The 25,505-nt window shown below is 36.3% G+C and overlaps 2 protein-coding genes across 9 annotated transcripts in view; both read right to left on the reverse strand.

Moving 5' to 3' along the window:
* Nucleotides 1-5,400, reverse strand: part of LOC111502768 (probable multidrug resistance-associated protein lethal(2)03659) — a 47,373-nt gene extending 41,973 nt beyond the window's left edge. For 3 of the 6 annotated variants that reach the window (XM_074174845.1, XM_074174844.1, XM_074174840.1), the window contains exons 1-2: nucleotides 4,876-5,009; nucleotides 1,878-2,036 (exon numbers count right to left, since the gene is read on the reverse strand). In XM_074174845.1, coding sequence (XP_074030946.1) covers nucleotides 1,878-1,954 — 77 coding nt within the window. In that variant the 5' untranslated portion in view covers nucleotides 1,955-2,036; nucleotides 4,876-5,009. Of the gene's footprint in view, nucleotides 1-1,877; nucleotides 2,077-4,861; nucleotides 5,010-5,030 lie in introns of those variants that run through there. The other 3 variants (XM_074174843.1, XM_074174842.1, XM_074174841.1) reach the window with 3 other exon arrangements.
* A 3,421-nt stretch (nucleotides 5,401-8,821) lies between these two features.
* The window catches only part of LOC111502767 (ATP-binding cassette sub-family C member 4), a 31,466-nt gene continuing 14,782 nt past the window's right edge, over nucleotides 8,822-25,505 (reverse strand). Inside the window, exons 6-12 of one of the 3 annotated variants that reach the window (XM_023156916.2) lie at nucleotides 24,604-25,247; nucleotides 19,884-20,487; nucleotides 19,513-19,834; nucleotides 16,759-16,909; nucleotides 14,567-14,797; nucleotides 13,030-13,335; nucleotides 8,822-9,489 (exon numbers count right to left, since the gene is read on the reverse strand). In XM_023156916.2, coding sequence (XP_023012684.2) covers nucleotides 8,891-9,489; nucleotides 13,030-13,335; nucleotides 14,567-14,797; nucleotides 16,759-16,909; nucleotides 19,513-19,834; nucleotides 19,884-20,487; nucleotides 24,604-25,247 — 2,857 coding nt within the window. In that variant the 3' untranslated portion in view covers nucleotides 8,822-8,890. The remainder of the gene's footprint in view (nucleotides 9,490-13,029; nucleotides 13,336-14,566; nucleotides 14,798-16,758; nucleotides 16,910-19,512; nucleotides 19,835-19,883; nucleotides 20,488-24,603; nucleotides 25,248-25,505) is intronic. The other 2 variants (XM_074174846.1, XM_074174847.1) reach the window with 2 other exon arrangements.

Genomic DNA, 25,505 nt, shown 5'->3' on the forward strand with positions numbered 1-25,505 from the left:
GCGACTCGCTCAGAATCCAAACAGTTTAATAACCCCCTTTCATTTTATATTAATAGTTGAACTGATAAGTTCGAAGGCTAACATAGAAACAAACATTTTTGATTTTATTATTCGATATAATCGGCTTCGGGGGCGGTATAACGATCAAAGCGGTAATACAAGTTTTCTATACCATTTTTATAGAACGATTTGTCTTCAGCCTCAAAATAGGCCTCAGTTTCAGAAAAAATTACTAGGGGCCAGATCTGGACAATACGGTGGATGTGGAAGCAATTCGTAGCGCATTTCATGTAATTTTGCCATCGTATTCATCGATTTGTGATGTGGTGCGGAACAGCACTCTCTTTTTCTTCGAATGAGGCTGTTTTTCTGCAATTTTGTCCTTCAAATCTCCAATAACGCTATGTTATAGTCGCCGTTGATGGTTTTTCCCTTTTCAAGATAGTGGATGAATATCATGCCATGCGCATCTCAAAATACTGATACCATAACCTTGTCAGCCAACTGTTGCGTCTTTGTAGGCTTTGGAGTCGGTTCACCACGTGCAGTTCACTCAGATGACGAACTGTTTGATTATGGCGTGAAATGATGGAGCCATGTTTCATCCATTGTCACATATCATCGCATAAATTCGGGGTTTTTATGGGGGAACAGCTTCAATCGCTGCTCAGAACCATCAATTCGTTGTTGTTTTTGGTCGATTGAGCTCGCACGGTTCCCAGTTTGATTAGAGCTTTTACATACCCAAATATTCATGCAGGAGATATGTCCAGCACGTTTCTTTCTTTAGCGCCTCAGTTATCTTCTTCTGTGGCCTAAGTGCTGTGGGCCTCCCTACTCATACGAACGAACTTTCTATTTATTCATTTTATCCGAAGTATCAAAAGTTGCTTCACTCAAAAAACTATATCCCACAAACTCACAAACTAATAGTCCAGCATCTGTCAAAATTTTTACACGTGTCTTTTAAATGTTAGGGTTGAATGAAAATCATATGGATTTGATACTAGTAGCGCCACCTGTGAGTTAGCCGAAAAACTTTCCAGCCCATCTAATACTAACTTAGCAGAGAGTATCGTAAAGAATTTGAACATCTGGCGTGGAATGAATCTTTTGAATATACTTACGACTCCCATGCCAGAACAGAAAATATGTCTTTCATGTTTCACCAACCAAGTTAACATCATCAGTGTAAGACTAAATCTCATGACTTTATAGTGATTTTTCCTAATGTTGATCACTACCTGTTTTGATACCTGATAGTACCTAGTTCCGACCGTTTCTGACTTATTCTATGGTCGTTTGCGAAGGCAGGTTGATCGAAACTAGATTTTGTTGTTCTATGAAACGGAATATGTGAAACATGTTTCTGACAGCGTGCTGTTGTAGTCCAAATCTCAGTGTTTTTGAGAATGTACTAAAGCATCGATCAGTAATTTTGAGGGGAACGACGAACGGCGCGAATACTAATTGTGAACTGATGATTGCGATTGTTTAGAAAACTTTTATTTTATTCAGTACAGACACAACAGCGATACCAAGCGAAGTAAACTAGTGAAGTTATTAAAATACAAATATTCAATTTCTAAGTTATTGAATACATCCTCCAATTCACAATGTGAATGTAAACACACGGATGTGTTTATCAAAATTCAGTAATATAAGGTAGCAATGATGATAAAATTGATCATGACTACTACCGAGTGTGTTTCAATTGAATAATTGAAAACATTATTTGATCATGGTCAAAAAAACTACCAGATCTGATATAGATACATTGAATAATCATACTCATGATCTTGAAACAGTTGTGAAGTTTAGGTTTCAATATTTTTTGGGTTACTTACCTTTAATCTCATTAATGATAAAATACTCACGCAAAAGTCAGCAAAGAAAAAATATTAGCAGTTTCTCGAGGATTTTGTTTTCTTTTCCTTTTCTCGCAGTGATCCATATCTTCCTTTATTCGTCACTGATATGTTTCACGTGGATTTCTACTTAGTCATTTCTTCAATTGTTCAGAGTTGATATTGCTCCTAATTTAATGTAGTTTGTTATTATTGTTCGAGAAATATACTGAATATAAGACATTTTACGTTTTGTGATGTGACTGCCATATCAAGATGTGAATTTTTCCTATTTTAGTCGTTTTTCTAATTAGTTTTATCTAATATATCAACCTTCAACCAAATGAGAAAAATGTGGGATAACTTTACTTCCTCTCTGGCACACGATGAAGGCAACAATTTGAGTGCTTACTCGTAGAAGTTCAAAGTAGAATTCCAAAATCCATAATTCCTAAACCTAAACTTCCTCTACTTCTAGAAGCACACGCAATATTTGGCAATCACTATGCATAAAGGTGAAAATATGCGCGGTGAACAAAATTGGAATTTTCTTTCGTATAAGACCACTCTGTACTCGGTTACTTGTCATTATTAACATGGTTAATAAGGAAATTGTATGAAGGATCCGGTTGAACTGAACGTTTATTTATAACCAGAGAAAAGGTCCAATTGTGAAACTATATTGTTCAATGATTCATCAACGAGTTGCAAGACTGAATATATGTCATTGACTTCAAACTTGAAGTGACTACAGAGTACAAATTCTAACATTCACAATGTCTGAAATTCATTCTTGTATCTTCTGTTCCATTTAGATTGATCTCATTTCCACTAATTTTGCCACAAAATGAAAACGGTCTTTAATCGAAGATTATTGGTGGATAAACAATTTCTCTAAGTAAATTAGAAGCTTCAGAAAACAACCTCAAAGAATTGGTTCAGATAATAAGGTTGTGACGTCACTAGATATACGAAATGGGGAGCTGGCTTAGAATCGCCATTGGTTTCATACATTTCTGTGTAAGTGGTGTACAAGCTCAATGACTGTTGCTTTTTTTGTATTCATGTATCCATGATGTCTGGTATGAAGAATAATATAGTCCCAAATAGAATAGTGAGGGTGTAATTATTCAACCAGAAATGAACAGGGTGGATAAGTCTTCAATTATTACTTACTCATTAACTATTTTTTGACATCGCATTCAAATATATCCCTTCACCTCAATTTCTCATCAGTGCTAAAATTCCACATTAAATAAAACAGTTTTGAACGTTGAAAAATCTCTCACTCAAATGTTCCAGAACCGTGAATAAGTTCACCTGTAGTGAATTTGTTGTGTCTGTTCCCAGATGCTCCACCAACAATCGCACATACGAGGTCTGTTTAAAAAATTAGAAGAATTTCAATTCCTCTCAAATAATATTTATTTATTCATCAGCTTTTTTTCCAATCCTCGGAGCAGTTTTGATATGCACTTGTTGATGTATCATTGCGATTCAGTTTTCGTCTCCTCAATCGACGTAAAACGCTATCTTTCCGTAGGTCTTTTCGATCTTGGGAACAAAAAAAAATCGCGAGGGGTGAATCTGAAGAATACGGTGGCTGAGGCATGATTGAGGTGACCAGGTGCATTATCATGATGCAAAGGCCATGAATTGTTTCTCTGCAACACTGGACTCCTCTTTGACCACACGAACATGTGGCCATCATTCATGATATTCAACAGTTGCTCATGCGACGGTTTTTCTGGTCAAAATTCAGCAGTTTTGGAAGGAACTTCGCTGCCACACGGTTCATACCCAAAATCTAAGAAGAAACTGCATGGCATGAGCCAACCTTTATGTCAACATCCTCGGCAACTTTCCTAATAGTCATTCGACGACTCAGCCTAACAGTTTTTTGTCACTCTTTCAATATTTCCATCGGTTGATGATGTGCTGGGACGTCTACATCTTCTCGACTTTCTGTGAAAATCTTGTACCACTTGTAATTTTTCTGACTCAGAGTACAAATTCCGTATGTCACTGTCAACATTTGTGTTGCAGTTGAGCTGTTTTTAACATATTATACGTCATAGGTATGAGAGGTTCTACAGATCCCAGATTCCTAGGGAGCCGTGAAACCCTGGGGTTCCCTATAAGAGTCACAGGGTTTTTGCACGTGTTGAAAAACACCTCCATGGTATGGGGCTAGTGGACACACCTCTATGCAGGATGTCTGAACAGGAAGATGAAACTGTCAGGCATGTCCTATGCGAGTGTCCTGAGTTATCGTCAATAAGAGAGTGTGTATTCGGTGACTCTTGACCTACACCTGCCGATATAAAGGAGATGTCTCCCAGTGACCTGTCAACCTTCTTGGAAAGGACAGGATGGACGATGACCTAGGATGGGTCACATGTGACCTAAGTACTGTGGGCTTCACTCACCCTCCCTACTCTGCAGATATAGGGAGGAGATAGTACTTCACAAAAAAATATCTCATTCTCCATATCAAGTAGTTGTGCCATCATAACGATCATTTCTATCCATAATTTTTCACTTCTTCGAGTCATAACATGAAAATATTCCAATTACTAGGTGAACACTTCAGTTATCGAAATAACCAGCTAGGGTTTCGTCAAAAAATGTATGCCCACCTAGGGTTCCATGGCCAAATGAAACTAGGAACCTCTGCTATAACAATTTGATTCAAAATTCTGTGTATAATAGAGAGAAACTTCTATATATTAGTGGTTGAGATCATTTCAAAACTGGTAGGATCATGAAGCTGATATTTCAACCTAGTATAGAGCTTCTCTAAAAACAGGAGGACGGGCAAAAATCTACCCTGTTTTCCTTATTTTAGTGTCAATCCTATATGTGAAAACATTCAGTAGTAAAATATCTCGGACATAAACTGGAAAACGTGTGTTCAAAAACCTCTTTGGCACAGAACCAATTATGTATAAAGTGTCCCTTATCGAGTAACTTCACATCTTGAAATGGAGGCAACAATTTCAAAACAAACTGACAATTCTGTTGATACCTTCAATCACTAAGTTTCTTTCCGACCTTTTCATGAATCAACATCAACACTGAACATACATATTCACCACGAAACTAGCGATACCATTCGAACAGGAACAAGCCCACACTGAACGGGTTACAAACATGGCAAATTTCGACTAATATAATAATTACCTAGTTATGAATTAAAATCTTCACTTAGGCCTCATTCACGACTTGCTCCTACATTTATTAAATTTAACCTCCATTCATTCCTCAGTTACGCGAACAATAGAACAAGTACAGATGCATTTTGTACAGTGTGTCGCACCTACGATGAAGACATTCAGCCCATGTAGTAATTCTCAACGAGACTTTGGAACAGTTGAAACAAATCCAAAGTAGGATCCCGACCTGTCAGAAGAATCAATATGGTTTTTTTTGAGCAATATCTTTCTCATTTTACTTTCCATGTCACTGGTATCTCCGCCACTGTCTTTTTTCATCTGGGCAACACACGAATAAGTTCACGACACTGTGACAGGTCTTCACTACTACTTCCTGAATCTTCACTCTGATTGTTGATTTATCTTTATTCGAAGGGGAAAACATAAATAAAATAACGTTATCTATCGAGTGAACCGAAGTTCATTTCTATATAAATAACAGAGGCGTAGTTTAGAGGGGTCACTGTTTGGAAAAGAAATTGAAATTTTTGACAGATTTGCTTTTGTCGAATATTCAAAAAATATGCAAGAACTGGTGAGGTGAGGCTACTTTCCTGATGAGAACGATTTTTCTTATTTTCTAGCTGGACATTCACTTACATATCCAATGCATCTATCAATAATCTACAAATAAACTAAAGGAAAAGGAAAGCTTTTTGAAAGAGATAACTTTTTGCAAAGAAGCATTTTAAGTTTCTACAGTGTGTCCGCAAAAACCTAGCGAGGACTACAGTTCTAACATTTAAAATAAAGTCATGTATTTATTACCGGATTACTTTCCCATTGTTGAGGTTATCATTAGAAAAAATATAAAATAATTAATTAATTTCTACTTTTATTAGATATCAATTAAATTCATTTTCTAAGCGCACATCTTTCAAATTCTGTTCGTTAGACCTCAAGTATCATACCTTTTCGGAATCAGCTCGTTACGGATGATCTAAAACTGACACCAAATACAGGGTGTTGCATTGAAAAAAATACCGATGACGTCATCACATTAATATGGATCACTGTGTATAACGAAATTTTGTTGTAAAATTAAAAATCAACGTGTTTCAGGTTTCTGTAAAACGGCCTTTGGTTTTGGAAATATCGAATTTATTCCATACTTTGCGGACACACTGTATATCTCCTTCATAGAGAGTGAAAGTACTTTCGAAGAAACGTGGAAAAAATTCTGTTTTTGTAAAAAACCAATGTGTCTTGCTATCTTCAGGGTTACTGTCTTAGCCTGAGGTGTTTTTTACAACTAAACTTTTAGATTTTCAGGGCGGAAAGGGATTATTTTTTGAAACGTTAACCGTCTAAAGGAAGCTGAGTTTATAATATTTTTTTTGATTATTGCAACCAGTTTTCCTTCGTGTTCAATGTTTGAATATTAACATTTGTTCACCAAAAGAATTTGAAGCTTCAATTACTTCTAAATATTATATGCGAGCGCTTTCGATAGCAAGCTGTGCTTTATCTTCATAGCGCTATTCAAACTGAACGTTTAATCTTCTTGTTTGGTTTTTTATACGATTAGAATGCCTTAGTGCAGGTATTTGTCTTCTTCTTTCATCCGGATGTCTCTTGAAATTTGCCTGTACTTGGGTTACATCACATAATATCCTTTGTGTTGGTGTTTCTCTAGGTTCATAGGAATGTGTAATGTTTTGTGTAGTATATTGAATGTTAGGTCTTGTTGTGTTTTGATTTACATTTGTTCAATACACATACACATTCCTAGAAACAATGAAACACGAACACAAATGATATTATCTGATGTAACCCAAGTACAGACAAATTTAAAGAGACATCCGAATGAAAGGAGAGGACGAATACCTGCACTGAGGCCTTCTAATCGTACAAAAGAACAAACAAGAAGATAAAACATTCAGTTTGAGTAAATCCCTGAAGATGATAGCACAGCCTGCTATCGAAAGCGCTCGCATATAACATTTATTTATTTATTATAGCTTCAAATCATTTTTGTGAACAGATGTTGATATCAAAACATTTAATTTTTTACATCTATCATTCAATTTGTTGCCAAACTTCGTGAAAATAACAAGTGACTGACAGTTTGACTCTCATTATTCTTTATTGATTCAGCTTTGTTCATTTTTTGAATTGAAAAAGATTGATTACTCCAAACGCAGCAAGAAATACCAGTAAAAACTTTTTGTAGAGCATGTACTGATGCAAATATTACTCAAACATGCATAGTCAAAAACAGTTGTTCCGATTCAATACGTTCTCTCCTTTTGTATTGAAGAAAAACTTCTGTGATCACATATTTGTGAAAGAATTGTTGGAGGGTCCACACTGTTTTAGCATTTTTTTCTCAACAGATGTGTCTTGAAAATGATCGATTCGTTTCGTTCTCGGTGCCACACACTTCAATCTTGGGAACAGGAAAAAGTCGCAGGGGGTTAAATCTTGTGAATACGGTGGCTGAGGCGTGATTGAGGCGATTTTGACCAAAAACTTACGAACAAGCAATGACGAGTGAACAGGTGCCTTATCCTGATCCAAAAGCCTTGAATTGTTTCTCCACAATACCGGACATTTTCGCCATGTTACTTCTCGAAAGCGGCGCATAACTACAAGAAAATACTTCTTATTAGCCGTACGACCATGTGTCAAGAACACCTGATGGACTACGCCACGATAATCGAAAATGCAGTTAGCAAAAGTTTGACATTTGATCGAACATGGCGTGCTTTTTTTGGTCCTGGCTCTCTTGGATCCTTCCATTGGAACGATTGGACTTTGGTTTCGATGTCATAGCCATGATTTATCACTAGCTATGACCCTTTCAAGCAAATACGGATCGCCGTTGGCGTCACTCAACAATTCCTGAGTTAAGCTCATGCAACGGTTTATCCACTTTTTCTACATTCTTATTATACGACGAATCTAACAAACAAAGGTAGGAAAAAAGAGAACAATGTTTCATTTTGTTTCACTTCATTCCACTGTTTACTGGAAATAATTTCTTTGACTTCATTTTTGAATGATAATAATGATTTCATATTGAAATAATCAAAGTAGATGTTAAAATAGAAAGTAATGATGCAAATACAGAACCCTGGCGAGCTCCGTGGTTGACCATGAGTTCAGAGGAATGGTTACCATTTCCAACAACTCGTTGGCTCCTTTCAGACAAAAATGATTTCAAAAAGGAACACGCTTCCTGGCTTAATCCAAAGTATTGCAATTTGCGACATAATAGGGAATTATTCATTGTATCAAACGCCTCAGTATAGTCTAGGGAGAGCCAGATAGTGGTTTTATTCTTGTCTGTACCTTCGATAATGTCATCAGTGATTTTGAGAAGTGTAGTGGTCGCACTAGGATTCGATCTGAAACCAGACATAATTAGACATTTGTTCGTAGACAATTTTTTCCAGAAGTTTCGAAACAGTTGCAGTCTTTTGATTTCATTAATTGGAAATATGAGAGATTAAGGATATGTGTAAGATGTGGAATGCATAACTTTATCATCTTAGTAGATATCCCATCACTGCCTGTAGAATTTGACTCGATTTTGCAAAGCGTAGTTTCAAGTGTTAGGAATCACACGTTGAAAGGTAAGACCTCGTTAGTCCTTAGCTCGCACAAGGTTCTCAACTTCTGAGAGTTGTCGTTCGTATGGGGGTGACAGCTGATTAACGAAAAAACAGATTTTAAATAGATTTTCAAGTTGATCATTATTGATATGAATAACTATTTCGTTACTATTGAAAAAATTGTTATGATAATAAAACATCCTTTATAAAAATAAATATATTTGAATAATTATAATAATGAAACATAATTACACATTCTAGTCCATCCAATCTACTTCAATAATCCTGCTTCCTTCAACATACCGTGAAATATACCACCTTGCACCTGTGCTAAAATATCGGGTTTATCAAATTCTTGTACCTGTCCGGTTTCGATAACCATCACTCTGTCACAAAACATAATTGAATGAAGTCTATGAGCAATTATTATCAAAGTACATCCAGAGAAACTGTCAAAAACAGCTTTGTTTATGAGTTGATCTGTTTCCTGGTCCATATCAGCTGTAGCTTCGTCCAACACCAAAATTCTGTTCCCACTCACAAGGGCTCTAGCAAGGCATATCAACTGTTTTTGGCCTGAGCTGAAATTGGACCCACCTCCTGAGATGCGAGCAGATAAAGAAGAGAATAACGGTTTCAACCCCACTTTGTCAACAGCTTTCCAAATAACTTCGTCTTCATATTTGTCAAAAGGATCTATATTACTTCTTATCGTACCAGAGAATAATACTGGATCCTGTGGGATTATAGCGATATTCGATCGAAGAATGTCAAGTGATAGATCTTTTATGTCCATACCACCAATAGTGATTTTTCCTTCATATTCATACAAACGGAACAGTGTTGACATTATCGACGTTTTACCAGCACCTGGAAAAAAGTATTTCCTTTCAGATAAAAGTAGTAAAATCTTCATAACCAATGATTCGATATAGGCCGAAACACACTAGAATTTACTGACCATTTCAGACAATCCAAACTGTGCTACAGGAATACTTCAGTCTATAAGTTTTCGTATTTATTTTATTTATTCATTGCTGCTTCGATATGACTTTCAATTGATAATGATGTTACATAAAACAAAACCATGACTCAAGTAACTGAAGACACGTAAGGAAAAAAAATAGAACATAGAATGAGGAGAGGAATACATAATATAAGAACTAATTTGTGAGAATTTTTAGTATTGTCGTATCTAGCCCGTCATTGAAATTATGATTTTGTTTTATTCATGAAGAGTATTCCTTTTTGTTGGAGAACTAATCCAGCTGAACTAAAAGAGAAATTTTCCCAATACTATAATATAATCAAGTTTGATGCTACTATCAACTGTACATCAATAATTTAATTATGCGTTTTCCAAAATAACACTATTTCAGTCAATATGAAATTTTGTGTTGCAACTATACAGTTACTCATGCAATTCTCTTGGGTATCAAAGACTTTTTTTGATTTTAATTTTCGGTTACATTGAAAGTAATACAAATTATGGAATTATGAAACAACAACAACCAAAATTTCTTGGCGCCCCGGGGCGACTTGATTGATTTCAGTGGCGCACTTGCTTTTCCAGCTGCAGGAAAACCCAGAAAAATCTGCAGCACCATCTGAAGATCTTGATATGTAAGTGACCAATACGTAATAATGACCAGATTCAACGCCAGAACCAAATTGAATAATGACTGCATGAAGAACATAATAGTGGTCTGCTAGATTGAGGTGTTCATCTATTTCGAACCTTCGAAAGAGTTTGGTGCTTCCATCAGAGATCATCAGTGTTATTTTCAGATTGACTGGTGCCTCAGCTATAATTGTTGTCTTACAATAGTCAGTTAGTTTGGCGCATATTTGGCAATACAGTTGATCATCGCCCGTTCTATTTTCAGATGATTTAACAATAAGCTTTGCACGGAAGGGTTATTAGTCATATTAGGAAACGCTAGTTGAAGTTCTAGAAAGTCACACACGTTTTTGCTACCTATTGAACATGTACTACATAGTAAACTAGTGAGGATTTTTCCAGCAAAAAATCTACAAACACACGACGAGCTAGACTGTACGGAATCATTCAATCCAAAGCTTTCAGGAGTATTGGTTCTGCTCACGAAGAGTATTCAACAAGAACCCCAAGAATTCGGAACAATCCTCTTGTTGTTCTTACAAGTATCTAGTGGACTTCAAAGACTGATAGGTCTTCATTTTCCATATCTAATACATATGATTAAAATATTAAAAAAAGCATCATTGAGACAGAAGATCAGGTGGTCTATATATCTAGTGATGGGACAAGCTCTATAAATGATTCTCCTTCCCGGGTTTGTTGGCCGTAGTCTGCGATAAACATTTTTATGAAGTGCCCGTCATCGTACTCAAAAAGTACCCCAATGAACTCGCATCAGTATTTGGCAGACTTTTCAACTCGTCTTACGAAGAAGGGAGGTTTTCCTTCTTGTTGGAAGATTGCTTGCGTTCAGCCTATTCCCAAGAAGGGCAAGAAAAATCTTCCAAATAATCGTATAATACCATTTCCTTAAATATTTGCAAGGCTTTAACATTTTGAGTGGCCGTCGTTGGATATCTCTCGGATATTTTTACCATCAACGCTGGTGTTCCCCAGGGATCCATATTGTCGCCAACCCTCTTTTTATTGTATTGGAGAAAACCATGATTCCAATCTATAGCTCTGATGGCGAGAGCACACTTGTCTCGTCATTCCATTTGATTTCTGCTTCGATAAGTTCGTTTGGTGTCAAGATAAACACCAATAAGTCTTGCCACAATCATGTCGCTGGAATTGCGAAGGCTGCTTTTCAAAACCTTAGAACACTGTTCCGAACCATCTTGCAATGCTTTAGAAAGCTCAGATCAGAGTATTATCAACATGTATGGTGCTCTGCGTTTATGCGGAATAAACTTCCTGAGAACGTTTTTCCAAACGAATTCAATCTCCAGGGATTCGAATTCAAAGTGAATCGCTACTTTCGCATGGGCACCGCTCTTACAGCGCCTTAATGATTTTCCTGTAGAGCTTATGTTTTGTCTCTGGAAAAAGTGGTGAGATCAGTTTAGTTCAGCGAATTTATTCCATTCTTGGTAGGCGTGGCTTCGTTTTTATTGGATGAAGTGAATAACCTATTAAGAGAGCAATTCAATGCAGGTATCCAGATTTCATTAACGTTAGTTTCCTCTCTTTTTCATTTGTAATTATTCCTGTGCTTCTGAATTTCCATCGCCTTCCTGTATGGTCTTGGATAGTACCTTCAAGTTCCTTCCAGAACTTTGGTCTTTTCAAACGCAATGACGTGAGTTTTTTTCAGAAGTGCATGTACTTACACTCCTCTTCGTGGTTCCAATGTAGACTTATACACATCTACAAAGGATCCGCTGAACCCCAGCTGTTGCTGAAGGCTGCTGGGGTTCTAGCTGACTTTAGACTCTCTCTGATGGTTTTCGTTGGCCTGAATATCGATTTCACGTTTTTCTTCAGAACTTTCCCGATACAGTGATAAAATTCCTTCACATATGGCAGGGAAGTTTTTCCATCGACAAGGTTGTTTAGAGCAGCCTTGGCAGTCTCTCTTCTGGATTGTTCTATCCGTTCGATATCAGCTATAGCCATTCTCTATGAACACGCATGCTCGGCAGGAACATATGGTATACAGACGGGTCCAAAACCGATTATAAAACGAGACCTGGAATCTACTCTGCGGGAAGAAATCTTCATTTCAAGTACCCACATGGTCAGTTATACACTAACCTTCCAGGCTTTTAGTATGAAGTGGAACTTCAAATGGAACAAGCAGATCAATATTTTCATAGACAGCCAGGATATCTGAACCCAAAATGACTGGTCTAGAAATGATTGACTATACACACACACACAGGTATTGCAGTCTACAAAATACCTGATGATTGGATTTTGCCAGATTCAAACTATCAACCCCATATATAGCTTTGTTAGGGGACCAGACAAGAAAGTGTTTAGAAGAGACATATAGGGTACTGGGAAAACATACCAAGGAACGCACTAGTAAAATCCTTTAAGAAGGGGCCATCCGAGAAAAAACTGAAGAGCTGCTTCAATGAATTAGGGTTCGTCTCAAAAAATCACAGGGAATCCTGGATACTGTCCATTGAGAGGATACCTCAACAAAATCACGTTAACTGCAGGCAAGAGACAGAGAGACCTTTTCATGTTTTATGCGAATTCAAGGAATTGGATCACAGATTAGTACAGTGCATAAAACTGTTGGAATAGGCATCATAAGAAGATGGGGGTAGAGCCCAATAAGTCCATGAGGCTGCGGTATTTTCAGGAGATTTTTGAGACATTGGCAAGTGAGGCAGCTCCCAAGTAGTAGAAAACAAAATATAAACATGAATTGTTCATTCATGAAGGAAGTAACTCACCTGTTCGGCCAACAATACCAATTTTCTCCTTGTTCTTTATGGTGAAGCTCATATTTCTTAGAACGTTCAGTCCATTCTTTTCGTATCCAAAGCTGACGTTTTCATATACTATGGTGGCGTCAAGTGGCCAAGAAGTTTTGGATATTTTCTTCTGGTATTCTAGTGGGGCTTCAGTGTATTCCAATACTCTCTCGACTGAAGTGATTTTACTTTCAATCTCTGCCCACTGTCTTATTCCATACTGAACCACGCTACTAAGAGTGAAGGCTTGAGTTATAGCTAGACCGACGTTTCCCACAGATGTATCTGTTTCGAAACATTTGAAAACTTATTATTCGTTTGTAGCATTACAAATTATAATCTAAGAACAGAAGCGAGATCGCCTTCCGCTTATCTGTTCAATCTTCCGAATCGCAAGGCCCGGATTTCGTCCTTCCGATTCGGAAATCGATGGGACGACCCTATACCAGATGTTAGCCTCTTCTGTTAGAACACTATGAACCTCCGTTTCCCAACAAGCCAGTTCTTGTGGCCTCAGAGGCCTAGTTCTGTGGAGCGCCGTGGTTGTTCTGACTGACTCCATTGGTGGCTTAATGCAAGTCTCCTCTTCAGCCGTGCCAACGGGAGCTATATAGCCCTGCCGCCGAAATAGGATACGTAATCCCTAAGATGTTGGGCGAAAAAGGAGGCATGTTCCGGATGTATTTCACAACACAGAGCATACATTCGAGACATGTATTATTATTAGTATCATTATTATTATCATTATTATTATCATTATTATTTTTCTACTGTAGTATGTGCTGAACAGGCCCTATCGTCCGAAACCCCGATACACTCGGGAGGGCGCGCCAGCATTATCAAGCAACGACCACTCCCCACACCGTGGGATGAGAGATTATTGGGTCCAAAAAGTATGTAACCTGAGCAAGCGAAGTGAGCCAAGAATGACAGTCTTCTGCCTCATTATTATTATTTTTTTTCCGCAGGGAGGGCGCTTCGGCCACTCCCCACACCGTGGGGTAAGTGATCAATGGGTCCGAGAATCATGTGCACTGAGCAAGCGCAGTGAGCCAAGAATGACAGCTTTCTGCATCTGTCCGGCTGATATTTCTGCCTTAGTGCGGCAAGCCGGTATGATTTTAAGATATCGAGAGTGGAGAGGCTATCATTCCACCAAGGACTCCAATAATTCGAACAATATTTCGACAGAGTGGTCTGGATAGAGTCTGCGGAGTTCGAAGAGAAAATCTTGATATTTTATCCGTTTTTTCTCCTCTTTTCGGACAATATTCGTCTCGCCAGGAGCTGAAAACTCCACGACAAATAACATCTTGCTCTGGTGGTTGAGAAGGACTACATCAGTCTTATTAGCTCGAATGAGCCTGAGGGCAGGGAACGAATAGTTCTAATACTATTATTATTTTTATCATCATTATTATTAAACTGTTCGGCGAAGTACGATCTCTCTTCCGAAACTGTTCTATTACTAATTGATGATATATACGTACACAAACGACTAATCAAAAATTATCACCTTTATCAAATATTAAACATATTCCGATTATGAATGCTATGAACAGTGTACAACATACATCCAACGCAAATCCAAAAGCTCTCTGGCAACATTTTGAAGTAAAGTTTGCAGACGTATATAAATCCTGATGGTTATCAAATTCTTTAGTCAGTAGATGTTCAGTTTTGAATGCTCTGATTGTTGGCAACCCTTCTAGAGTAGCATTCAAGTAGCCTACGACAGGACCTTTAGCTGAAAAAGAAGAAAGCTACAAGGTTTGAATAAATGCCTCTGCTAAAAAGCTGCAAAAGGGGCTATAATTAACTGTAACCAGCGGCGGCTCGTCAGAGGAGGCAACGGAGGCTTAGCCTCCCCATAAAATTTGAGGCTATTCATCGCAATAAATTAAAAGATACTGACAAATACTTATGATTACTTTTTTCTAAAAATGCTTGGGTATCATTACTTTACCATTCATTTTTAATATAAATACATAATGTGCCCGAAAAAACACTATCACTCACTACGTAATACGTACCACACTGTATCCTGCATCAACAAAACTCAAACACACCGCCCATGAACGAATAAACTATTAACCCGAAATAATAAATGCCATACGTTGCAAGGGAGCCAAGCCTCCGACCGGTTTGAAAAACACAGGCTCCACGAGACCGATCCAACCAGCCACATACGTCCCGATTTGTTATTTCGGTTGCAGAAATTATAGCGTCAGAGGAGGCTAGCCTCCAGTTGGTCTCCGTTAGTGTACGAATGAGTATGTTTTTTATTTAATTATTCGGACGGGATACCGTGACGGGCCGGGACTAAAAAATATTCCGGTAAATTGATAATATTTGTTATTTGTGTATGAAACAGGCAGTATTATATTATAGCAGTGCTTTTTGGTAATATTTTCAATGTGTTTTTAAAGTGTTTTCTTTCAATTTCAAGGTGTTTTAAGGTTTTCACTTTTCGGTAAGTTTTTTTTTTTTCATTTATTATGGTTAAGTTGGACAAAATTAAAAAATCTGACGATATAGTCGATTGGTTGCTGACAAATAATTTTAAGTCTTCACCTTATGATAATAAATTTTACATTATTAAAACTCTGGGAAGGCCTCAACCAAATTCAATTGAATCGTCAGAAAATCGACAAAATCGTGGATTTAATATTAGTTGGAACGATAAATGCGATTAGTTAACCGGCTCCATTAAACGAGAAACACTTTTTTGTTGGTCCTGTGTTTTATTTTCCGTACAAACCGAATACCAAAACGTGGTCTAAAATAGGATACTCCGATTTAAAAAATTCACCTCGTGTTATGGGGCAAATATGATTCACAATTTGGCACTTTTTTAAACGGTAGCGTTTTTTCGGGCACCTCAAAAACCATCCAAAATGAGCATATTAAAGACAGTGTGGTATACATTATTAAGAAAAATATAAGTAAGGAGATTGAAAGTGTTTCTTTATTTGCATGGGAAATTGATGAAACTACCGATATTACCTGTACAACACAACTTTCAATCGTTTTTAGATATTTCAAAGATGGTAATGTGGTAGAACGTTTTATGGGTTTTCATGATGTTTCATCTGGGCGGACAGCTGACGATTTGTTTAATTTTTTAATTCGTACGTGTGACACCTATAATTTTAGGCAAAAGTTAATTGCGCAAACCTATGATGGGGCTGCGGTCATGGCCGCCCTTTCAATTGGTTTACAAACTAAAATAAAGTCCATAGCTCCTCACTTTAGTATTAAGCAAAGCGTGCATGCAACAACATAAAAATTTTGGCGCCTCCGGCAGGCTTTTCTGTGTGTATATAATCTATATAACTCAAGCCTCCCCTGTTCTCCAATGCACGAGCCGTCACTGACTGTAATAATAAATTAGGTTGTTTCAAAGATTTTTTCCGTTTCGATGTCATATGTTTTCGTAGCTCCAAAGCTCCAATAAATTTTGTACTGTGAAAAATAGAACGGTAGACACATCCGTACACAGAAGTGCTTTTCTCAAAATGAGCCTCAGAAAAAGGGAAATAGCAAATGCCCCCTAGCAAATCGAAACAGAATATTTCTATCAATTCCATTCTAACCTATATAATAAAGAAGACAAATCAGAATCACTTCACCATGTACTTCGTGTTTTATTTTTCATGAAAAATAAAACATCTCCAAACTATTATTTCGAATTCAGGTTCAACTTACTTGCTGTCTCTAGTCTTTGTAGGTTTCTTCCTGTGGGTATATACAATTTTCTCAATAAAAACAAACATGCACATATAATCAGAGTTGGAATCATAATAATTGTGTTGACTGTTGCTATCAAAAATACTGTTCCACAAATCCCAAACAAAATCTGGAAATAACGGAGCATTAATAGTTCATTCAGCTTGAAACAATAATTTTGTTTTGTTCAGCGATATAAGTTGGATTTGTCGGTTGAAATTGTTTTCACTGTAAAATTCAAGCATTCAATAATAGATAAAGTAAAGAAATGAACCTTATGATTACTGGTTTATACGAGAACGAGTAAAGGAAAAATCAATTATTAATTGACTAACCTGAAGGGAGATTGATTACAATTTTACTGACTTCTTCGAGTATAATTACATACTCTATACTCAATAGCAATAGCCCAATAGCAATATCTCAATAGCTTTCACAATAATCCTAAAATATGTTTTTTTATTTCGATCTACGAGGCAATGGAAAGGCAATGAAGTCAATTTACATCGATATAGGGTGTTTTTATATTTCTCTTTCTTTGTAGTTTACCGTAGATGTATGACTGACGGAGACTACAAACTGATTATTGTTTGACAAGTTCGGAAAATTATATATTTTTTCAGGTTAAGTAATTATTCAGTTTTTGAGCAAGAAGTTATGCTAAATGTTGCATAGATTAGCGAACGAAAAAGTTATGTAGAAAAATTTAAAATCATTCAAAATTGAATTTCTTTAGTTCGGACTTTCATTTTCTGATATATAAAATGATTTGAAATCGCTGAAAGAACTAAAAAGAAGAATCATAAAAGAATAGCTGAAAATAAATATTATTTTGAGACAAAAAACCTGAAATGAAATAACAGTGAAATAAAATACAAGTAAAAATAGAACAACTGAACAGATAATAAAAATAAAAATCAGGAGATTCCAAGCCAAGTTACTTCACGACGTTTCGATTTTTAGTATCTACAATCGTCTTCGGGTGATGACTGTACTAATTCCTCCGAGAGATGACTATTTATGACTCATTCGAGTACTTTCACTTATCTCCGCTTTCCTTTTACCGTTTCACCGGTTTAGTGGGAGATGACTGTTTGACGAGAGTTGGCCATTTTTCGCTTGGTTATGGATTTCCTTATGTTGCGTATCTCTACGCTAGCTTGGCTGAATACATTGTTGTATAACATGTATGCGGCTTCTTTGAATTTCCTCCTGAACCAATGTTCCTCCCTTTGTATGATCTTAGCTTGGGACCACTCGATGTTATATTGATGGGTCCAAACATGCTCTGCTATTTCTGATTTGGTGGTTTTCCCTCGCTCTGTGTGTTTCTTGTGCTCGGCAATGCGAACATTCAATGGCCTCTTAGTTTCACCGATATAGGATTTTCCGCACTCACAGGGTATCCGGAAAATGCAATTCTTGGAATCGCAGTCCGCGTTTGGTGGCCTGGTTTTCGAAAGGCTGTTACGGTTAGTGTTTCCGGATCTGAAGCAGGTTGTGATGTTGTACTTGGACCCAATTCTTCTTATCCTCTCCGATAGTTCTGTGATGTAGGGAAGTGTAAGTACTGGTTGTTACGGCTTCTCTTTCTTGCGAGGCTCCTGCTGTCTTTTAGCCAAAGTTTGTACCACCATCTCTTTGGAGTAGCCATTCCGTAGAAGATCATTTTTGAAGATGTCTTGTTCCTTCTCGGAACTTTCCTTCGTGTTACAGAGTCCAAAAACACGGTCTAATAGCGTCTTGATGATTCCTCTTTTAGTCGATTGATAATGGTTGGATTCGTGGTTGAGATACTATCCCGTATGAGTGTGTTTTTGGTATACAGATGTTTCCCAATTAGTGTCGGTCCTCTCCACCAATACGTCTAAGAACTGCAATTCGTTGTGGACTTCTTTCTGCATTGTGAAATTGATGGAAGGACTTACGTTGTAGATGTGTTTCAGGAAGGCGTCTAGTTCAATATTCCTACGGTTCCATATTACGAAGGTGTCGTCAACGTATCTCAACCATTGGCTAGAGTTTCAAGTCACTCCATATTTATATTGGATATGACTGGTGAAAGTGGCGATCCCATTGGCAGTTTCTTATCTTGGGTAAAGAATTCGTCCTTCAGTTTTGTACACAGCATCCTAGTAATTCCATAATTACTTCTATAGGTAAATTCGTTCTATCTTTCAGGTCCCCGTCTTCAGATAGCTTCTTCTGTACGATATGGAGTGCTTCTTCGACCGGAACGTTGGTGTAAAGGCTTTCCACGTCGATACTGATTAGTCGAGCTTTCTGTGTGACTTCAATTGCCCCTAGAGTTTAGTTCTTTCAGGGATTTCTAATCAGTTTATATAATATCAGACAATGGAGGTTCGAACTGATGAAATGTATCATGAAACATTGTCAATTACCTTCAAACAAATCATTTGAAATTAATATAAAGTATTTTGGTTGTTATAGAAACTGAATGAGTTCTTTTCAGTTATGATTAATTGGCTACATGGAATTTGAAATAGCTTTGTAAATTACCTTTTTCTACTTTCAATTTCCAATAACATCCTATTGCAAACAGAGAATACCTCATTATAATTCATGAAAAACCTGTCGAACACGAATATGTTTACATTTCCAGAGTATCTCCGAAAGTTTCACAAAATATAGAGTAGTTTCTGAGATATCAACTTTATAAAATTGACGATAAACTATAGATACATCTTCAACTGAAAAAATTAAAGGACTCACCTCGAAGAACTCGAACACTATAACAGGAAACAATTCATCGATGATTCTGAAATCATTTGAAAATCTATTCAAAATATTCCCGATGAAGTTGCTGTCGAAAAACTGCATCGCCGCGTGTACGATTCCATTAACCATTGACTTGTGGAGTCCAACGGAAGATTTTCTGGTAGAATTGAAGAACAAAAATGACGTGACCAAACATAAAATGACTGTTGCGGTGGTGAGTGAGGAGTATAGAACTGTTATAGAAGGCGGTGGTTCATTGATAATGGTTTCGTTAGAGTTCTCAGCCACCAGTTGCGTTTCATGCACGCCGTCAATCCTAAAAAACTCGAAATAAATTGCAAATAGAATGGGTGTTTTCAATTTACCAGTTACTGAGTATCTTTTCTGTGTAACTTTTGGCAAACTGTGTACCGACGAAAAGTATCAAAATCAGAATCATTACGCAGTATCCACCTCCATAGTTGATGTATTCAGCATAAACATCCCACGGTACTTTGCCAGAATGTTTCGCTTCCTGATAGACATTTTTACTTGCTGATTTCTGGTTATAATCCAATAATTTTGTAGCTTCTGAACTGAATTCATCGACAGTTTCACTGATATTGTTATTATTCATCTCCACGACAACTGCTAATTCACTGTTGTTCAAAATATCACTTTTGGCATTATTATCATTCTCTCGGTGAGTTATTTTTTGTAAACTAACTTCCCCGTTCTGCATTATAATCAAATTATCGCCCGGCAACACACTCTCGAGGTGCTGAGTTACAAAAATAACTATTTTGTTTCCTAAAAACTCTCTTATGCATTTTTTGAAAACAGTCTTTCGTACTTGAACGTCTAGTGATGTCAGGCAGTCATCTAAAAGATATATGTCAGCTTCTTTGTAGACGGCTCTTGCTAAACTAATTCTTGATTTTTGTCCTTTGCTCACATTGGTTCCTTTGTCTCCAATTATGACATTATCTCCTGAAATCTCACCAAGCAATTATTGTTCGAAAAGTTTCAGCTCAATATACGTTTCTACGATATTATGAGATTGCAGTTTTTCTCAATTCATCTTCGTTTTCATTTATTACGAATCTGGCATCAAAACTAAGCGAATAACGACAAAAATAATGTTTGACGGACCCTTTATTTTTCATGCACCCTTATGATCAAAAAATCTAATCAAATCAAAGAAAAAAATGAAGGAAATTCACTCTAAATCCAATATGACGGATGTCCTAAGATGGTGAACTATTTTTATGCACCTCTGTGATTGCACAAACTGTTGTTTACAAGTTAATCAGGCTAAAATAAACTTTTAATCAAATCAAACCCTTCAATTCATTGCATGGTTGTTGAATCATATAATAGTCCACAAACAAGTGTTAACTAACAGGGATCTAGGTGCCCATTTTAATAATCATATTAAGTAGTTAATTTTCTTGTTAACTCTGCCTGTCACTCTTTTGGTTTCTTTGTCTTACATCCCTATATTTCAGCTTAGTAAGGACAGTGTTAGAATATGGGTCATTAATATGGAATCCCATTTTTAATCAGCATATATCAAATATTGATAAAGTTTTCGAGATACTTAAGTTTTGAAGCAACTGGTGTGTATCCTCAAAGAAATTTCAATAATATCGAACTATTGCAAACGTTTCATTTTGAATCTCTTCAAAGGAAAATGAAAACAAGCATCTGTTTTTTATATGAGTTGTTGACTGGTAGAATTGATTCTCCAGAGATAATGCTATAATTTGAATAATTGAATTGTTGATTTTTGCTCTATAAATGGGAAAATGTTGGGCAATTAATGCTAGTATTACTATTTTTAATATCATTAATAAGTTATTTGCTCAACATTACATTCATATGTACAACATAGTGAGTAACAATAATAGCAAATAAAATAGAATACCTATGAAACATGAAACCTTGTGCATGGGTATGCTATTAAAACATAAGTCTCATCAATAAAATATAATGATGGAATAAAAATAATAATAATGAATATGATAAAAGTGCAGATATTGATCTACTTTTTTCCGTTCATTATTTATGAATCTCTTTTGATGTTCACAAATATAGGCAGTAAGTATATTTAAGGCAGTTCAAGTTGAATATACTTTAAAGTTTTCTGTGTCTTTGTGTCGTTAGTGTTCATTTGTATCAAACTAGTTTTCTATATGAAAAGCTTCGAATATTTATTCGGGGGGCTGGTTTGAAATCCATACCTTCAATTTCTTTTTGAATAAGAACCGACCATTGAGTATTTTTATTCCATTTGGGATTTTACAGTAGATTATCGGACATAGATAGAAGAGGAATCTTTTGTTTTTTTGTAGTTCCAATCTTTGGTATTCTGGTTGTTTGGTTTTTCAATCGAGTATTGTATGGATGGTCTATTTGGGGCACTTCATCCTTGTGTTGGTGAAGGAAAGATGCGAGATTGAAAAAGTATAGTTGATGGATTGTGAATAGCTTAGATTGTTGGAAGAGTTTATGTGACGGAAATCTGTAATTTTTATTATGAATTATCATTATCAGCCATTTTTGTGTCACTTCTACGTTTTCAATATAATTATCAGTTATCCCACCCCAAACAAGTATGCCATAGTTTATATGTGTTTGGGCAAGGCTTGCATACCGAGTCGAATAATTTTTGATACAGTTTGAATTTTGTTATCAATGATCTGAATTTGTTTGTTACGTATTCAGCGTGTTTGTGCCATCTAAGATTTTGATCTATAATGAGGCCTAGATATTTTATATGTTCTCTCCTTTCGATGTCACTGCCGTTTATATTAACCGTAATTCTATTATACGCGAAAAGGTTGTTGTTATAAATTGAAAAGGCAATAAAGTGGGCCTTAGAAAAGTTTAATGTTAGTAGCCTACTGTCGAACCAATGAAATAAAGTTTCCAATTCCCTTTCGACGATAAATTTCAAATTGTTCCAATTCTTGCCACGAAATAGAAGGGCGGTGTTGTCGGCAAAGCTAATAATATTTGCTTCTACATCAATATTGTAGAGATCATTGATATGAATTTTGAATAAAATAGGCCCAAGAACCGTTCCTTGGGGCACTCCACACTCAATGACTTGATCTGAACTATTGATTTAAACTCTCTGTTTTCTGTTCGATGAGTAACTAAGTAATATAATTAACATTTTATAAAAGCTGGTTTAAATGAATAAAAATGAAGTAAGTAACTTGATTAGTTACCTATATGTTTTCATAAAAAAGATGAATCTATCAACTTTTATTGCATATGAATTGTATCATGCAGTAAATTCATTGGATTGATTTGATTTAAGGTTTATTCGTCTCCTTTTGGCGCATTCGAATGAAAGTGTGCAAAAATTCTTCTTCTTGGCATTTATGTCTTGCAGTACGTTTAAAATTATCCACCTGTATATTTATGTTATATTTCATTCCAGAATGAGTTAGAGAGTGACACGAAACTTTTTTCACTTCTTCATTTTTCATGTTATACTGAACTCTTATCTCCTCAATAAAAGGTAGAATTTGAACATCTGGTGTGGAATAAATCCAAAACTAGCACTTTTCTCAATCACCAGAAACGCGTATTTCAGCAACCTAGTTGGCCTCTTGAAGAGATGAAGAAAGTGTTGTAAAATTTCCGGAAATATATTATTTCCTGAAATATTGGAAATATATGGAAATATTTGAAATATTGGAAACATTTATTCATAAAAAAACAAAACAAAACACAGAATGCTCATACTTAAACCCAAACCAACCAAAATAATGTCAAACTTCCTCGAAAAAACGAAAAAACAAAACGAAACACAGAATACCTTATACTTGAACACAAACAAAGAAAAATAATATTTAACTTATTCAAAGAAAAATCTTATTTTTGATGGAGAAGTTGAGCCAGAGGCATATCTTCATCGCTATCATCACACTCAACATCTTCATCGTGCACGTCTACTGCCTCAAAATCTTCAATAGATTCCAAAATAAAAAATGACTTATCACCTTTTTCCATTTTCTTTAGTAAATTTTAATTATGGGATACATAGACTAGTTTGGCAGCTCTGTCATTAGTAAGTCTGTTTCTCTTTTCGGAATGAATGTGACTGTAAACGCTAAAACTGCGTTCGGTTGCTGCCGAAGATGCTGACATCATCAAAATTCGTGTCGCTATTTGTGATAGTGAAGATGAAGAACGAAGTCCTTTCCAGCAGGAGAGTTGGTTATCAAAGGTACTTTTCCATATAAAGTTATTTCCAAATAATTTGCCACTCTCACGAAGGTAATTTGCTATGTCATCTATTATGTCTTGCTCGTTTATAATGAGCTTAGTTTTTGTTATATTAAATGCACTCTATGGCTGAAATGATTTGTGTTTCATCAAGTTCAGAACCTTTTGATTTTGGATTGAGTAATTCTGCAGCATAATGTATAGGCTTAATAAGAAACTTTTCTCTTTTGTCAAGAATCTCTAGCAAATCAACTTTCTCTTTATCATTAAGTGGGGGCAATTCAAGGTTGTTCTCAATTACCCTTTTAATATCGCTAAATGCATTTACAGCAAAGTGAATAGTGCCATGATCTCCTTTTACAACTGTCAGCCATTTGCCCTTCGAGGGGGTGCGTACTACAAAAAATCTGATTAGTCTGAAAGGTGTCCCCCTTTAATTAGAAATCGACGTGTCCGAGCTTTTTTTTAAAATCTCACTTTTTATATTCAAAAACGGCTCTGTTAAGTTTTCGTTGTTACACACTGTATACTGTGCGGTATGTCTTTGCAACTTAGTTGCAAACTTATGAATCTTTCATATATAAAAATTCTTCTATTGTAAGTTTATGGCTTAATAAACATCAAATTCGAATTGTTTATGACAAAAATTTAATATTTGATTCATAAATTTCCAATACTTCCGTTTCCATGGAAATATTTCCAACACTAGATGAAGAAGACTAACCAACTTCATCTCCTGAAGATGCTAATTTACTTGGTGAAACGTGCATCGAGAAAAGTAATGCATTTCTGGTGATTAGGAAAAGTGCTTGTTTCGAATCCAGTCTCCCTTTTCTCAGTATACAAACAATATGCAATACTGACCTTCCGCAAAACTTTGAATATCCAGCTGGAGATCGCAGATGTTCAACACCTCGTCATATCTAGATTGGATGAACTGCTGCCCAAAAATTATATTCTGTCTCAGACTCGACGGAAAAATCCACGGTTCTTGCGATGAATACGAAATTGATCCACTGGTTTCGTTGCTCCCAGTTTCAAGGTCATACTCTCTGAGAATGGTTTTCAAAAGAATACTTTTTCCTGAAGCAGTTGGCCCGCCGAGAAATGTTAGTCCGGTAGTCACAGTGAATGATACATTTTCTAGTAATTTGGTGTTATCGATGCTAACTGTTACATTCTTCAGCATGATTCTTGGTTTCGTTTGGAGCAGTTCTTGGTTTTCTACTCTGGACAAAACCGTTGCGCTCATCAGATCTTCAATACGATCAATAGCAGTTCGTAATTCTGCTATGGTGGTTACACCTGTGGGAATGGCTACATTGAGCGCATGCCTTATCCGTAGGAACAGCGTGCTAATGTAATATATCAATTCTGCTGTAACAGTATGTCCAAACCATAGGTATGTCATAAGTAGTAAGTAGAAAGCTACCTTGGATGTTAGGGTTCCAAGCAATAATAACGTAACTTTAGTGAGGTATGTCTTCAGAATCACTTTCATTTCCATCCTTGAACAAATTATTAATGTTATCAATACATTTTCAGAGGCAGAAGTCGTATAAATACTGTGTAGTGATTGATCATCTTAATAGGCTCTGATAAAGAATTGATAAAAAAGAACATGCGGGTTTCCCCAACATAGGCGACATATACAAGATCTAGCAAAATCTCAACCCTTACTGAAACAAGATGATTGAGGGTTTGAGGAATAAGCCGAGATGAGCACTGCAAGCCTGAATGAAAGCTCAAAAATTCTTTACAGCTTC

This window comes from Leptinotarsa decemlineata, unplaced genomic scaffold, assembly GCF_025532065.1.
Source record: "Leptinotarsa decemlineata unplaced genomic scaffold, Ldec_3_MD MMD2_tig00000882_RagTag_RagTag, whole genome shotgun sequence".
Taxonomy (NCBI): domain Eukaryota; kingdom Metazoa; phylum Arthropoda; class Insecta; order Coleoptera; family Chrysomelidae; genus Leptinotarsa; species Leptinotarsa decemlineata.